The sequence below is a fragment of the Capsella rubella genome, unplaced genomic scaffold, assembly GCF_000375325.1.
Source record: "Capsella rubella cultivar Monte Gargano unplaced genomic scaffold, Caprub1_0 scaffold_2, whole genome shotgun sequence".
NCBI lineage: Eukaryota > Viridiplantae > Streptophyta > Magnoliopsida > Brassicales > Brassicaceae > Capsella > Capsella rubella.
This window is the reverse complement of record NW_006238922.1, coordinates 702,275-715,857: the sequence shown is the minus strand read 5'-3', so window position 1 is coordinate 715,857 and position 13,583 is coordinate 702,275. Positions and strand designations below refer to the sequence as shown.

The following is a 13,583-nucleotide window of genomic DNA, read 5'->3' as shown; positions in this document are numbered from 1 at the left end:
AAACTAAACTAATTCTATTTTCAATGAAAAAAAAAAAAACTAATCCTAGTTTCAAAAATTTACAATATCTTTAATATTTTTAAAAATTCTTTCACAACAACATCTTTAAAGAAAAATCTAATCTTAATACATATATGATACAGAATATATATATATATATATATATATATATATATTAGATTTTCATGATATTTTAAAAGTGCACTACTTGGTTTATGAAACTCACAATCATACGGTAGAACGTGTTATGATTGCTATTTTTATGAATGCAATTTTTACGGGTTTGGTCCGTCAAACTTATTAATGTACATTGTTGTTTCGGCGGGGATAGTAAAAAAAGAACTAAAAGTATAAGGGCCAAAGAAGAAGGATCAAGAAATAAAAGGGACTTGCGTAAAATAAATAAGAAATAGTCTGCATAATTTATAAAGTGTTCTTAAGTTAGGGTTTATCAACATTAGACATATATCATTCGATCGTGACTATAGCTAGAGCGATGACTGAATTTGAAGGTATGATTAGAGTTTCGTTTTATTAGAAAATGTGTTTTATATATACATACTCTCGCCCGATCAATTCCTATCGGCTAATTACAATGTATTAGGGTGGACTTCGTGGCTGGAACCAGGGTATTTGCTATGTAAACCTGAGGATCCTGACTATCAGAAACCTGCGTACAGTGACTGGACCGAGGAGAACGATACTCCTCCCAAGTACTCACCAGAGGAAGAACTTGCCTTACTCGACGAACAAATCAGAGCCAGCGATGTATTATATTCTTTTTTCCCCCTTATGTTATGATATATTGAGCTAACTCTATGAATCTGTGAAACTGATTGTTATGTGAAACAACCACAGGGGTTTGATATTGACTTCACACACGATTTTGTGTTTTTCGTTTTAATAGAGTTTAAAGGTTTATAATTTGCTCTGGCATGATCAACTCTGATCGATTACAATGTATTAGGGTGGACTTCGTGGCTGGAACCAGGGTATTTGCTATGTAAACCTGAGGATCCTGACTATCAGAAACCTGCGTACAGTGACTGGACCGAGGAGAACGATACTCCTCCCAAGTACTCACCAGAGGAAGAACTTGCCTTACTCGACAAACAAATCAGAGCCAGCGATGTATTATATTCTTATGAATTTGGTTATTTGAGCTCTATAAATATGTGAAGTTGATTTTATATGAAACAACCAGGGGTTTGATATTGACTACACACACTTCCGCTGTGTCTTCAACTACCACCTTGCTCTTCTCGAGTCACATGAATTCGTTGAAAAGCCAGAAACCACTAGGGACTTGCTCAAGAGGCTCTCTCGGAGTTCACTTGATGACTACAATCATGAAAACGTGAGAACTAGTCTATGCATATGTCCCTTCAAATAATATGATGTGCCTATATTTATAATTAAATGTGTTTGGTTTGACAAAACAGAGAACAAGATTTGAGTTTGTCAAGGTTGTGAAAGCCAACTTTCACTGTTGTTGTGCGTTAATGTTTCTCATAACATTCCAAGTTGTTGATCCTTATGATAACTTGATCAAACTCTTCCAAGCAAGGGTTCGCCACGCTAGAAACATCGTGACCGAGTACATCTTCTGCAGGCCTAAACCCAATCAAGGAGGTATAATTTTTCTCCTTTAACCTTTTCCCCATCTACCAAGCGTAACTGATTCATTGTGGAAGATACTTTTCCTCTTTCACCATGTTATGTTGATATATATCTTGTTGTGAACTTCCATATTAATTTTTTGATAGTGGAATGCATTGGAACTATCAAGAAAGATGTTCAAGAAACTGAGGTAACAGACATATCTATCTACAAGGGTCTTTACTTTGATGTTAGAATCTTGTATATATGGTTGAGTTTTTTTCTTACATTGGTGTTGTTCTCTTCACAGATTGTGAGTAGGACCTTTTAATTATATGCCACAAGGTGTGGGAGACCAGAGCGATGCTTCATTGTTTTTCTACCTATCTGAGTCTAACATTACCTCAAACTATATAATTATATAAATATACTGATCAGGTCAATTATCACATAAGTGCTTGTCTCACCACCCAGTGTTAATTAGATACTAGATAGCACCTCTGTTAGTATGAGAATATCTACAAAAAACAAGAAAAACATTCAGCAAAGTGACTAGTCCTTAATTAGATAGAAAGAATCATTAAAAATCAACACAAGGCAAAGACTCATCAAAGTAAAATGATATCATATACCTTGGTGATCATATACATTATGGCAGCAGTGATCGAGACAGTCATGTGAAGATTAGCTTTGATAAATTTCACAAATTTATACATTATTGTGTATCCTGTTTTTTAAGAAAAAAAAAAAACCATTCATACATATATAAGCACAACATCTTGTATTAGTGTAGATATTGAAAATTTAAAAGCAGAAGCATGTGATAGTTTCGAGCTCACTTTCATTGTATCCCTCAATTCATCCCCTCAAGACAAACCTATCCATCAACTCTTTCGTAGTTTTTGGTTCCATGGATAAATCGTTGTCATCCAAATCAATAGCTATGTACTTAAAAGCGGAACAAGTCTTGTTCCATAGTTATTGCATGGGATTTAAATGTTCTTGTGACTATACTACTTGCTCAAAATATCATTGGGCTAAAAACCTTAACAAAACTCATGGACTGGGCTGTAACATTTTCATAATCGTCATTTATCCAAACACATAAAATAAAAATAACAAAAAATACAAAAATAGTTTATTTATCATATTCTTGTGTTCTATTTAGTATGTTAAATTTATATTATATTATTTTCTACGAAAAGTTTTTTTTTTTCTATATTCGAATCTGATTGTAGAAAAAAATCAATAATTTCATATACTAGTTTCTTGTTAGAATGTAAAGACCAAAACCTAAAACTTCTTATTTAAATCAAGAAATATTTAAAATATTGAAAAGATGGTGTTACTAGCTACGAGGAATATTATTTGAATAATAACTAATCAAATAGTAAGTTTTTGAATATGCGAGTGAGCATGTGAGTTTGATTTGGTGAGGTTTTTCTAAACTATGGTTCTTTTTGTTTTATATTACAGTCCACACATTCATAATTGTCTGTCAAGATGGTAGTTGAAACAGAAAAAAAAAAAAAAAAAAAAAAAAAAAGAAACTATGAGGGGTTCGATATTGACTTCTCTTTGTTCCGATGTCTATTCAACTACCATCTTGTTGATCCTGCTGATACTGACTTCGTTGAGGAGCCAAAAACCAATGGGGATCTAATGAAGAGGCTTTCTCAAGAATCATTAAAGCGCTACAATAAGGAGGAGGTCAAACTAAATATATATACATGCATGCTCTTCATCTATGTACTAGATGTTGTTGTACACTTATACAACAGGGCGCGAGGTTCGAATTTGTCAAGGTTGTCAAAACCAATTTTCACTGCAGCTCTGGGTATATGTTTCTCATAGCGTTTCAAGTGTTGGATCCGTCTGATGATAACGACCAAGAAAAGCTCTTCCAAGCTAGGGTTCGTTACTCTTTACGTTTCCCGGCTCAATACGTCTTTTGTAGGCCAAAACCTGATCCTCAAGGTACTCTTTTCTCTCTACATGTTTTTTTTTAATAGTTGTGGGAATCTCAATAGAAAAATCATAAGTGGTTCATTGTGGTATGTATTTTGCCTCTTCCTCTTGTTTAAAGATGTGAAATTGTATGTATCTTTGGTTTTCTTTTTTATTCGTTTGAAAATGGTTATTATCTCTGTTTCAGTCATTTATTTTTAAATTTGGATTGTTTTTGGCAGTGGAATAAGCTCTGATGAAATTTTCGTGGAAGATGTCAAAGAAATATGATATTTTCATATACATGTATTATGTATATAAGAGCCCTTACTTCGATTCTATGGATCAATTACTTTGAAACCTTGGATTGTTATTGACAGCCCGTGGAAATGGCTCTAAACATTTGAAGATGGCAGAGTAAAAGATCTTAAATGGCTTTCAAACATTACTCAAAGAATTTGGATACAAATAAGTGAAAGGATCTTAAATGGCTTGCAAACATTACTCAGTGATTACACATTCAAAGCATTTAGACATTTATATGTATAAAAAAGCTCTTATAAATTCTAAGAAAATTTTACTTAAAAAATTTGTGATCATATTAATTTTTTAATCTATTAACTTTTTTTTATATTAAAAAAGGTTGCAAGGAATTACGAAAATTTCCAATTTCATAAAGCTTAATTGACAATGGAGATCTGACTCATTTAAATAAAGATTCTAGCCTTTATAAAACTTTATGCGACATACGTAACTAAATGTGAAACTAATACGTAAATCAAAATCTTTTGCACAAGCAATGTATAATGTTTGACATGATTATTGACACAAATGTGTTACTTGGGAAATACGTATGACTACATTTATCAATGCCAAAAAACTCTTATCCGTGACATCGCAAATTAATTAACTTATAAACAAATCTTCAGTTATATTTTTGTTTTCTCTTCATCCAAACTGTTATTAATATTCTTGAACAACTGCGGACATAGTTAACTACCGGAGAAATATGGGTTTGGAAATTTAAATTCGACATAGCAATTAAAAGAAGGAAAAATCATCTCTAATCCTTATGTCTTACCCAGCGGTAAGACATAACTAATATCAATACTTGGTAAATAATATAAAATTGTATATTTGTACAGAATTATCAATTTTATTTCATTTGTATGCACCTTGTAGAAGAAAAAGGCATGTAGAACGAGAAAGCTTTTTTGCGTAAGTAAACGGAAAAACAAATATTTTGAGTCTTTTATCCCCAACAACAATCTCTAGTTTGTGACTAACTCATAGTTATGACTACAAAATATACTTATACACTTATGAATTGCGAATGACTACAAAATATATTTTTACAATTGTGAATTGTGAATGACTAAAATATATTTTTAGAAAAACTAAAACCAAAAACTACTATAAAAAAATATCTCTTCTAACCAATTATAGTCATACGTGGAAAACTATAATGGACCCTAAGTCTGTATAACATCTCCGATTCCACTATTATTGGTGATTTCTTAAGTATTTTATAACATAAAATTTGTTAAAAAAATATCTCTTATAATAACAATTCTTAGCAAATCTTAAGCTAAAAAATGCTTAAGATACCACCAATAATAATGGTCTTAACGCTTCTAATCCGTTATATATATATACTTTATTTATAACGAAAACTGTAATTTTAACATAGACTCTGAATTTATGTTCGCAGTTGCAAATTTGTAAATTTTTTCATCATTCGTTACCATAACTTTTTTTAACGATGACTAAACTTGACTACGTACTTCCTAATAAACTAAATTTCATGTAGACATGATGATACGTATATGATTTTAAATGCATGCATATGGCAAAACTAATCATTAGATTGATGGCTGACAAAAATTTAATCCTGCAGTTTAAAAGCTTTTATATGACATGTGCAATTTTCATCTTCATTTGATTAGCCAAAGCATTTCATCTCATGAATAAAAAATTAAGAACTAAGATCCTAAATCACAAAAACTATTTTTCGGCCAAAAAACACTCAAAAAACTTTATACTTACTAAAGTTAGTATGTTAAACTAATCATTCTTCAATTAATCTATAAAGCACACTATGATTATATTATATGACTATAGTAAACGAATAGATGGTGATTTATCACACAAAGAAAAGGATGGATGAAATGAAAGAAAGCAAGAAATCTAAACGTACAATAAACAAACATTTTTATATTAGGAGATGTAAATTGTGACAAGACCACCCATACTCGCAGAGTTGCTTCAATTAGATTTTACCCTTCTCAATTCTCATGATAGGCACACCTTACACATACGTTTACACAATTACACATTAACGTACGCGATCATACTGTATGTGTAATATAAACGTGTTGGTGTGACTTATGAGATAATAATAATAACCTTTCTGTTGCTTAGTGTGACTTGTGAGATAATAAAAATAACCATATGTTGCTTATTAACTGTTTTTATTAATATTAGAATCATATCAATAAAATGTTTATAGTGCATTTTCTTGTTTAGCAAGATAATGATGAAATATACTACTATTATTTATTACAATTGTTCGTATGAACAAAAGGATGGTTGAGACTTACTTATTACCGAACAACAGTAATAAGTAATAGTAGTAATAACAATGGACACTATTTATTACGAAGCCAGCCAATAACAAAGTAAGAAGTCCCAACCATTTTCAAACATATGAGACTTAAATGAAATAATCTGTGTCTTTTAATTAACAAAGTTACAAGTTGGTGTGAGCCAAATAATATCCATCTGTTCCCCCATACGTACGTACATTTCTATTTAATTTGATCATCAATTTTTTGGTAGTTCGTTTTGTTGTAAGAGCATCATTATTGGGGGGATCTTAGAGGCTAAGATCCCCCGGTTTTTGCAAATAAAAGATCTTATATAAGATCCCCCCAATAATGATGGTCTAAGTGTTCTTGTCCAAACAAAAACTTATTTTCTTAAAGTAAAAGTCAAAAACGCTCTCAGGCCCTCTTATCGAGGTGAAAAACCCTAAGTTCTTCCGACCCTTCCTCTCGGTGGCTCCGCCGTTCACAAGCTGCTCTGGTACATCGCCATTCACAAGCTTTACGATTTTTTTCTTGATAAACGATTTTTTGACGTGTTTTTATGGTGTAGACGTAGCATAGTGAAAGTGTAGTAAAATATTACTCCTAGTTGATAAAAAGGATTCATTTGAATATCGTAACATATCCATTTTCAGATAAATAACAGGATGGAAAATGACGGGTACTCTTACGGTGGAGGCGGTAGTAAGAAAAATAAAAACCCTCCGAAGCCAGCACAAGAAATTAGGGTAATTTTGTTGTTTGTGTTGTGTCATTTGCAAAACATGAATTATTACTATCTTCTACGTACTAATAGTTTATATGATTATTGCTAGTTGACGGAGTCGGACGAAAAATATCCTACAGTAAGTATCCTCTTCTTCTAAAGTGTTTTGTATTGATTCTAACTCGACTATGTTTTTTTGTGTTATATTAAAAGGAATTTTATTATTTATTTAATCCATAAACATATATAACTCTTTACCTTTTTGTTGTTGTGTAATTGTGTTTATAGGATCTTCCACCTGGATTTAAAAACATTAATTTCGATTGGGATGGCGTGCTGGGGGTTCTAAGAGAAGTGATGGATCAAGGAAATCGACGTAAGTAAAATAAATAAAAAAATGCTTCAAAAAATGTTTATAAATGAACAGTTATGGTTTTTTTTTTTTCCCAGTACATATTTCCCAGTACTTCCAGTATAAATGTAGGAAGTATATTAATATTTGGTTGGATAATCTTATAAGTTGTCATATCCAAATTGTCCAATAGAAGCATAAAACGGAATATTTCAAAAAAGATGTTTGTTTTCAAAACATAATTTTTTGTTTTGAATATGTATGTTTTTGTGTGTCCCAAAAAGTTGTTCTCCCATCAAATTTAGATTCCCGCAATTTTATATACTGGAAAACATGAAAGTACATGGATGAAAAGTTGTGGCAACAAGTGGTTCATATACAGGCATGCATGAAGTATTTTGGATTTTTGTCTTTTTATTTTTATAAATTGTGTATTACTGTTACCCTATATATAATTGTTTATTATGTTTGTACATTCTTATATAGATTGGAAGTCAGAAAAATAATCTTGTTTTTTAATAATTTGTACATAAAGGTACGTGTTGGACAATTGCATCAACCAGAAGCTTGTCTGCACGTCTTGTAGCTGAGAAAAGATTTGATCCTCCGTTGTGTTTGTCGGCATTACATCTGTTAGTGGGTCTTATTGACCGGGTCGATCTTACCGGGGGACTTAAGAACTTAGAGCATTTGAGGACATTTTTAATCGACCATGGCACTGTATTAGAGGAAGAATGCAACTGTCCTCAACTAGCTCTAGAGTACAAAAACGATATCACCAAACCCAATCCGGAACTGTGTACCGAGAACAAAAAAAACAAGGTAACCATATATATATTGTTCAGTCTTTACTTGACTTATTATAGTATTTTTTTAGTCGTGGTGCATGTCAAAAGAATATTATATCTTAATTCATTATTTTGCAGCATGCAAACAAGTTTAAGGTACAAGATCTGATCATCAAAGACAACGTAAATGAAACTGAACTTATACGTTTGCTCATCAAAGGTCCAGTGGCAGTTAGTATGGATGTTCATATCGATTTTTCTAACTTTGAAGGGGTTAGTACATTATTATTTTTTCCCTGGTGCAATTTAAATGTTTTTCTATGATATCATTATATATTTATTTATTGATATTTTCATACTTTTTGAAATAGGATGGAATTTATTGTGGACCTAAGAAAGGCAGCCCCAAGATTGACGAACATTTGATTTTAGTGAGCGGCATCGGAACAAAAATGCCTAAAGGCATCCATTTTTGGAAAGTCCAAAACTCAGCAGGAAAGATATGGGGAAACAAGGGATACGGAAAAATACTTCGACAGATCAGTCTTGGTAGAGGAAAACCGTCTCTCTTTACCAAGATCGTTTGTCCTGTGGTATGATAATTAGCATATAGATAACTAGCTAGTTATAATATAGATGGATACATTTCGATACTATACTACAATAACCATGTTTTTATATATTACACAGCTTCTAGATCACTATGAAGGACAAAACGTCAGGGCACACGCATGAAAGAGGCAGATTACGGAAGAGAACGCATGAAAGAGTAAACAAGCCGTTCGTTGACTCCTTTGCATGTTTATTGTTTTTAAAACTACTCTCGCGCTTTAGTCTATACTCTAAACTTTAGATCATTGTTGGCTGTTGCTGTGTTTCTTTAATCTACTTTATATTTCTTAGTTCTCTAAAGTTGCGAGCGTGTTTCTTTAATCTACTCTATATTAATTTGACCAAGTGAGTTTTCAGAATTTCTCAAGGTGCTCGAGAGGGAAAGAGAATTGTGGAAATATCTTCACTCGAGTGAAATAAACAAGATGGAGTTCCTAACTATAAATACTTCGTACAAACTACTGAACCAAAGATTAAACATAAACCAAAATATAACCTTTAACCAACAATTTAGTCTATATGATACTCCCCCTCAAGATGGACTTTCATCTTGAATATGAACAACCCTGTGTGCTCGTGGCCTCTATAACCTTCTCAACGAGGAAGCATCCATGTGAACTTGAGAGGCTTTAACTGAAAATCTGGTGACCTTGTTAATTATTCATAGAAGAAGTAACGAGTGTAAACCACCAGAATAAGTAGCAATCACATATCAAAGAAGACTCTGTCTTTATAGATGTACGTTAATAAGCAACAATTAAAGTTCTTCATGCTCAACCAATGGTTGACAACCATGAACCCTGCCGCAGCATGAACTCACAGCAGTCAAACCGATGATTAAAAATGCCACAATCACATAGCCAACACATCACAAGAAAGCTTGGATCTACATTAAAATCAAGTGAGCGAAGAAGCACCTCTGATACCTACAGAACAGCCACCTGATTCCTTGATTATCATCAATCATCTGGTTGATGGCGACCATTCGTCTATCAATACATCAGCCATAAACCATCTTTTGCAACAACCATTCCTTATTAAGAAACATCAAAGTAAACCAGAGAAGTTAATACATTAATGGTAAGAAATGGCGATGGTGAAACCTTGGACAGAGCTGCATATAGTCTTCCTTCAACATGATCTTGTAATTGCAGAAGAGGAACAGAAAATAAGTTCTCAAAAAAAAACTTAGCTGCCTGGAACGCAAGCATAAGAACATGAGCAAAGGAGCCCACATAACTCAGGTAGGATCACAAAGCAACAACTACAACATGCGGGAATCAGCTCCACATGTAAACCGCAATACTCCCTGGCCAAATGTAAAACAAAACTCCTCTGCCTTGGAACAAGGCTTGGTGAAGCAATTCTTTCACAGAAAAGCAGCCATGACAGCGATATCACAAACCAAAGCAGAATTGATAGACATCAATTGGTGAGTAACACAGCTTGTCCATTCTTCTTGTAGATGGTTGAATGTGAGAATCAAACATAGCATGACACTATCAAGCCAAAAAAAAGAAGAAAAAAAATCTCAGTTGTTACTTCCATTTTCGTTATCAACTCTAGAAGTCCTTAAATCCATGATTGATGTGCATGAAGGAGAGCAAATAAACACGCAACAAAGAAGTAACAGTTTGTGGAGCATTAAACTGAGTCAAAAATGCCCCAAAAAATCCCGTTGACCATATCTCCCGCTGTCTAGAAACATTTCTACTTCCCAAAATGTGCCACAAGGTACCACCATAAACAATAGAGATTGTTCCAGAACCTAACAATCGTAGGGAGAGAGTGGAGAAGCCACAAACATACCAGATTAGTGCACCTGCGCTATGAAAGTAAATCGGAATAACTCTCTAATGCTCAGGACAGAGATCCAAGTATGATCCTGATTGTGTCTGCATTAGGTCAAGTAGATCATGTCGATTGAACTGAAGCACCAACCAGAATCAACGTCAGTTGGGAAGCAACTCGATCCATAAGATCAACCGCAAGTGAGCCTGAGTGGAAATGGAACTGTATCGCAGTACAATCAACTAAGCAACTGCGAATTTGAGGTAGCGAGGAAAAAAAAACAGAGAATTTGTGGAAGAAGATGAATGAAAATCTCTGCTTTCAGTTCAAATTCTCTCGCTGTGATGGAGAGAGGAGAGTCATTTCAAAAGATAATGTTGATACTCATATAATAATCTACGGTACATATAAAAGTAAACAATACAACTAAATTCCATTTCGCAGCTAACACAAGAACTCCCATAAGTAATTAATTAAGAGTGATCTCTAGTTCACAAATAGATATAAGAAGAATGGAGCATCTCTGGATTCTAACTCGTAGTGGCGCCCGAAAGCTCATACTCCAATCTGTAAAGAGAAGAGAAGCAACACAGAGAATCAACCATACAAGAATCTAAAACAGTAAAGTAAAAGACCCATGCATTTCCTCACTTACTTTTGGTTTCTTGACATCTTTCTGAACATCTTTGTTGACAAGTTCCTCAATATCTCTCTTGGAATCTTTCTTGATCCCAAAGTATTCCACTATCAGAACAAACCAAATACTATAAATCTCAAGAAACAGCCAAATAAACAGCCAAGTTAAAAGAAAGACACTTTATTAATATACCTCCTTGATTGGGTTTGGGCCTGCAGAAGACAAAGTCAGTGGTGATATGTCTACCCTGGCGAACTCTTGTCTGGAAGAGTTTAATCTTGTCATCGTAAGGATCCTTCACTTGAAACGTTATGAGAAACATAATCGCACAAGCAAAGTGATAATTAGCTTTAACAACTTTGACAAACTCATATTCTGTGCCCTGCTTTCAAAAACAAAGAAAACATAAACACATATTATTGGAATTTTGAAAGCAAAATAAAACATTCAAAGACTCTAGTTCTCTTACATGTTTGGCATTATGGCCATCAAGGGCTTCATGAGCTAGCCTGTTGAGGAAATCCTCAGTAGTAGCTGACTCTTCGTCAGCGAATAGATCTGAATCGAAAATCGCAGGATGGTAGTTGAAAACGCAAAGGAAGGAACTGAAATCTATATCAAACCCCTGCAACCAAACCAAATTCATGTAAAGTTGATTTTGTTGTCTTAATTTAAATATCTTATAAATAGACAGACCAAAGAGATAGATTTTAAGGGGACATACATCGCTGTCATTGACTTCTTTGGTCATTATTTCAAGTTCTTGCTCTGGTGTGAGCTTAGGCTCGTCTTCCTCAGTCCGAGTCATGTATGAAGGTCTCTCGTAGCCACGACCCCCAGGTTTCCACAGCAAATACGCTGGTTCCAGCCACGATGTCCACCCTGAGAGACATTGTTACCGAAATCAATTAGGGCCGGCGAGAACAAATATATCAACTTTTTAAGGTAAAACGAAATTCGAATCTTACCTTCAAATTCACCCATCGTCGATGAAGAACCCTAACTCTTTTTTTTTTTCTTATAATTTTGTTTCGCTTTGGGGAAAGTGATGTTTTCAGTTAAGTTCCCTTTGTTATGGAACTCTCTTATTGTAATAAGGAAATATTCCATATTTATATTATTACATCCCTGTTTTTTATTTATCTTTTGTCTTTTGACCCCATGCTTTATGTTTTCGTTCAATTACTACCCACCCAATTGAAAGCTCTGTTCAAACGTTAGTTAATACGACAAAAATGTTTGAATTTTGAAGTTATGATTTTATGAAGTTGAAAGTATATTCTCTCTTTCTTCCTTGACAAAAATAGTTTCTTGCAACCTTTTTGTTATTGTTTTGGAATTTTAGTGATTAAAAAAATCTAATATAATTACAAATCCTTCAGTCAAAGTCTTTTTATTTTCAGAATTCATAAGAGCTTTTTTATTTTTTTTCTAAATAGTTTGAGAGCAACCAAAGCTTGAGACCTTGTGTTTCGATTTTAATTCTATCCGTTCCCCATATTTTGTATTCACCTACACTTAAGTCCCACTAAGTTTACAGCTTACAACGTACGGAGCATCTCTTGGTTCTCACACCTTAATTGTGGCATATAAAAGCTCCTACTCCAATATGTGAAGAGTGAGACCACAATATCATCAATGTAAAAAAATCAGCGATACAAAGAATATATCATTAAACTAATGACCCTTGTAGATACCTTTGTTACTTGATATCTTTATGGACATCCTTTATAGTGCCAATGCATTCCACTATCAAAAACAATCCAAAAATACTATAAATCTTGAGAAATAAAGAAGGAAGCTCTCACCTGCTAAATCAATTCTAACATATATATATGGTGAAATTAAGAGGAAAGTTGTATACCTTCTTGATTGGGTTTAGGCCTGCAGAAGACATACTCAGTCCTGATACCGTCAGCGTGAAGTACCCTTGCTTGGAAGAGTTTAATCTTGTCATCATAAGGATCCTTAACTTGAAATGTTATGAGATACATAATCGCAGCAGCAAAGTGATAATTGGCTTTAACGATTTTGACAAACTCAAATCTTGTGCCCTGTTTTTTTGATAAGACAAAACAACAGTTCATAAATAAAGCCAACTGAATTTGAAACGGCAAAGGCAAAAAGACTAAGTTCTCTCACATTTTTGTCATTGTGTTCATCAAGGGATCCCTGAGCAAGTCTCTTGAGCAAATCCTCACATGTTTCTGTCTCATCGTCACTGAATTCATATGAATGGAGAATCGCAGGATGGTAGTTGAAAACGCACCGGAAGGGACTGAAATCAATATCAAAACCCTGCATGCATGCATATGTTTCACAGACTTGTATAGTAAAGTTGATTGATATATCAAAATAAACCAAAAAAACAAAACAAAACCATACATCGCTTGCAATGACTTCTTTAGTCATGATTTCAAGTTCTTGTTCCGGTGTGAGCTCAGGCTTATCCTTCTCAGTCCGAGTCATGTATGGAGGTCTCTCATAGTCATAGTCCGTAGGTTTCCACAGCAAAAACGCAGGTTCGAGCAACTTAACCCAGCCT

At 33.7% G+C, this 13,583-nt stretch overlaps 4 protein-coding genes across 4 annotated transcripts; 2 read left to right on the top strand and 2 right to left on the bottom strand.

Moving 5' to 3' along the window:
• Positions 1-496: 496 nt before the first annotated feature.
• On the top strand, positions 497-3,967 carry LOC111831903. Its single transcript, XM_023787459.1, has 7 exons — positions 497-512; positions 968-1,131; positions 1,205-1,357; positions 1,443-1,632; positions 1,767-1,810; positions 3,381-3,576; positions 3,927-3,967. Exons 1-7 carry the CDS (start codon positions 497-499, stop codon positions 3,965-3,967), a joined length of 804 nt encoding a protein of 267 aa, XP_023643227.1.
• Positions 3,968-6,799: 2,832 nt separating this feature from the next.
• On the top strand, positions 6,800-8,733 carry LOC111831902 (cathepsin L-like proteinase). The gene is made up of 6 exons (XM_023787457.1): positions 6,800-6,880; positions 7,147-7,234; positions 7,746-8,032; positions 8,137-8,271; positions 8,370-8,591; positions 8,689-8,733. The coding sequence occupies exons 1-6, from the start codon at positions 6,800-6,802 to the stop codon at positions 8,731-8,733; spliced, it is 858 nt and encodes a 285-aa protein (XP_023643225.1).
• A 1,972-nt stretch (positions 8,734-10,705) lies between these two features.
• Positions 10,706-12,090, bottom strand: LOC111832017. The gene is made up of 6 exons (XM_023788095.1): positions 12,007-12,090; positions 11,763-11,920; positions 11,508-11,663; positions 11,231-11,420; positions 11,057-11,145; positions 10,706-10,968 (listed from the first exon to the last, which is right to left on the bottom strand). The coding sequence occupies exons 1-6, from the start codon at positions 12,020-12,022 to the stop codon at positions 10,957-10,959; spliced, it is 621 nt and encodes a 206-aa protein (XP_023643863.1). The 5' UTR covers positions 12,023-12,090; the 3' UTR covers positions 10,706-10,956.
• A 792-nt stretch (positions 12,091-12,882) lies between these two features.
• Positions 12,883-13,342, bottom strand: LOC111831901. Its single transcript, XM_023787456.1, has 2 exons — positions 13,181-13,342; positions 12,883-13,092 (listed from the first exon to the last, which is right to left on the bottom strand). Exons 1-2 carry the CDS (start codon positions 13,340-13,342, stop codon positions 12,883-12,885), a joined length of 372 nt encoding a protein of 123 aa, XP_023643224.1.
• Positions 13,343-13,583: the final 241 nt, after the last annotated feature.

Bases quoted from the DNA above. Each gene is read 5' to 3' on its own strand.
- LOC111831903 (XM_023787459.1), top strand. The intron at 1,358-1,442 runs GTGAGAACTAGT...TTGACAAAACAG, and splicing joins ATGACTACAATCATGAAAAC to AGAACAAGATTTGAGTTTGT. The intron at 1,811-3,380 runs GTAACAGACATA...CTTATACAACAG, and splicing joins AAGATGTTCAAGAAACTGAG to GGCGCGAGGTTCGAATTTGT.
- LOC111831902 (XM_023787457.1), top strand. From the start codon at position 6,800: ATGGAAAATGACGGGTACTCTTACGGTGGAGGCGGTAGTAAGAAAAAT. The intron at 7,235-7,745 runs GTAAGTAAAATA...TTGTACATAAAG, and splicing joins GATGGATCAAGGAAATCGAC to GTACGTGTTGGACAATTGCA. The intron at 8,272-8,369 runs GTTAGTACATTA...TTTTTGAAATAG, and splicing joins ATTTTTCTAACTTTGAAGGG to GATGGAATTTATTGTGGACC.
- LOC111832017 (XM_023788095.1), bottom strand. The intron at 11,664-11,762 runs GTATGTCCCCTT...GTTTGGTTGCAG, and splicing joins AAGAAGTCAATGACAGCGAT to GGGTTTGATATAGATTTCAG. The intron at 11,421-11,507 runs GTAAGAGAACTA...TTTTGAAAGCAG, and splicing joins ATGGCCATAATGCCAAACAT to GGCACAGAATATGAGTTTGT.
- LOC111831901 (XM_023787456.1), bottom strand. From the start codon at position 13,342: ATGCAGGGTTTTGATATTGATTTCAGTCCCTTCCGGTGCGTTTTCAAC. The intron at 13,093-13,180 runs GTGAGAGAACTT...TCAAAAAAACAG, and splicing joins ATGAACACAATGACAAAAAT to GGCACAAGATTTGAGTTTGT.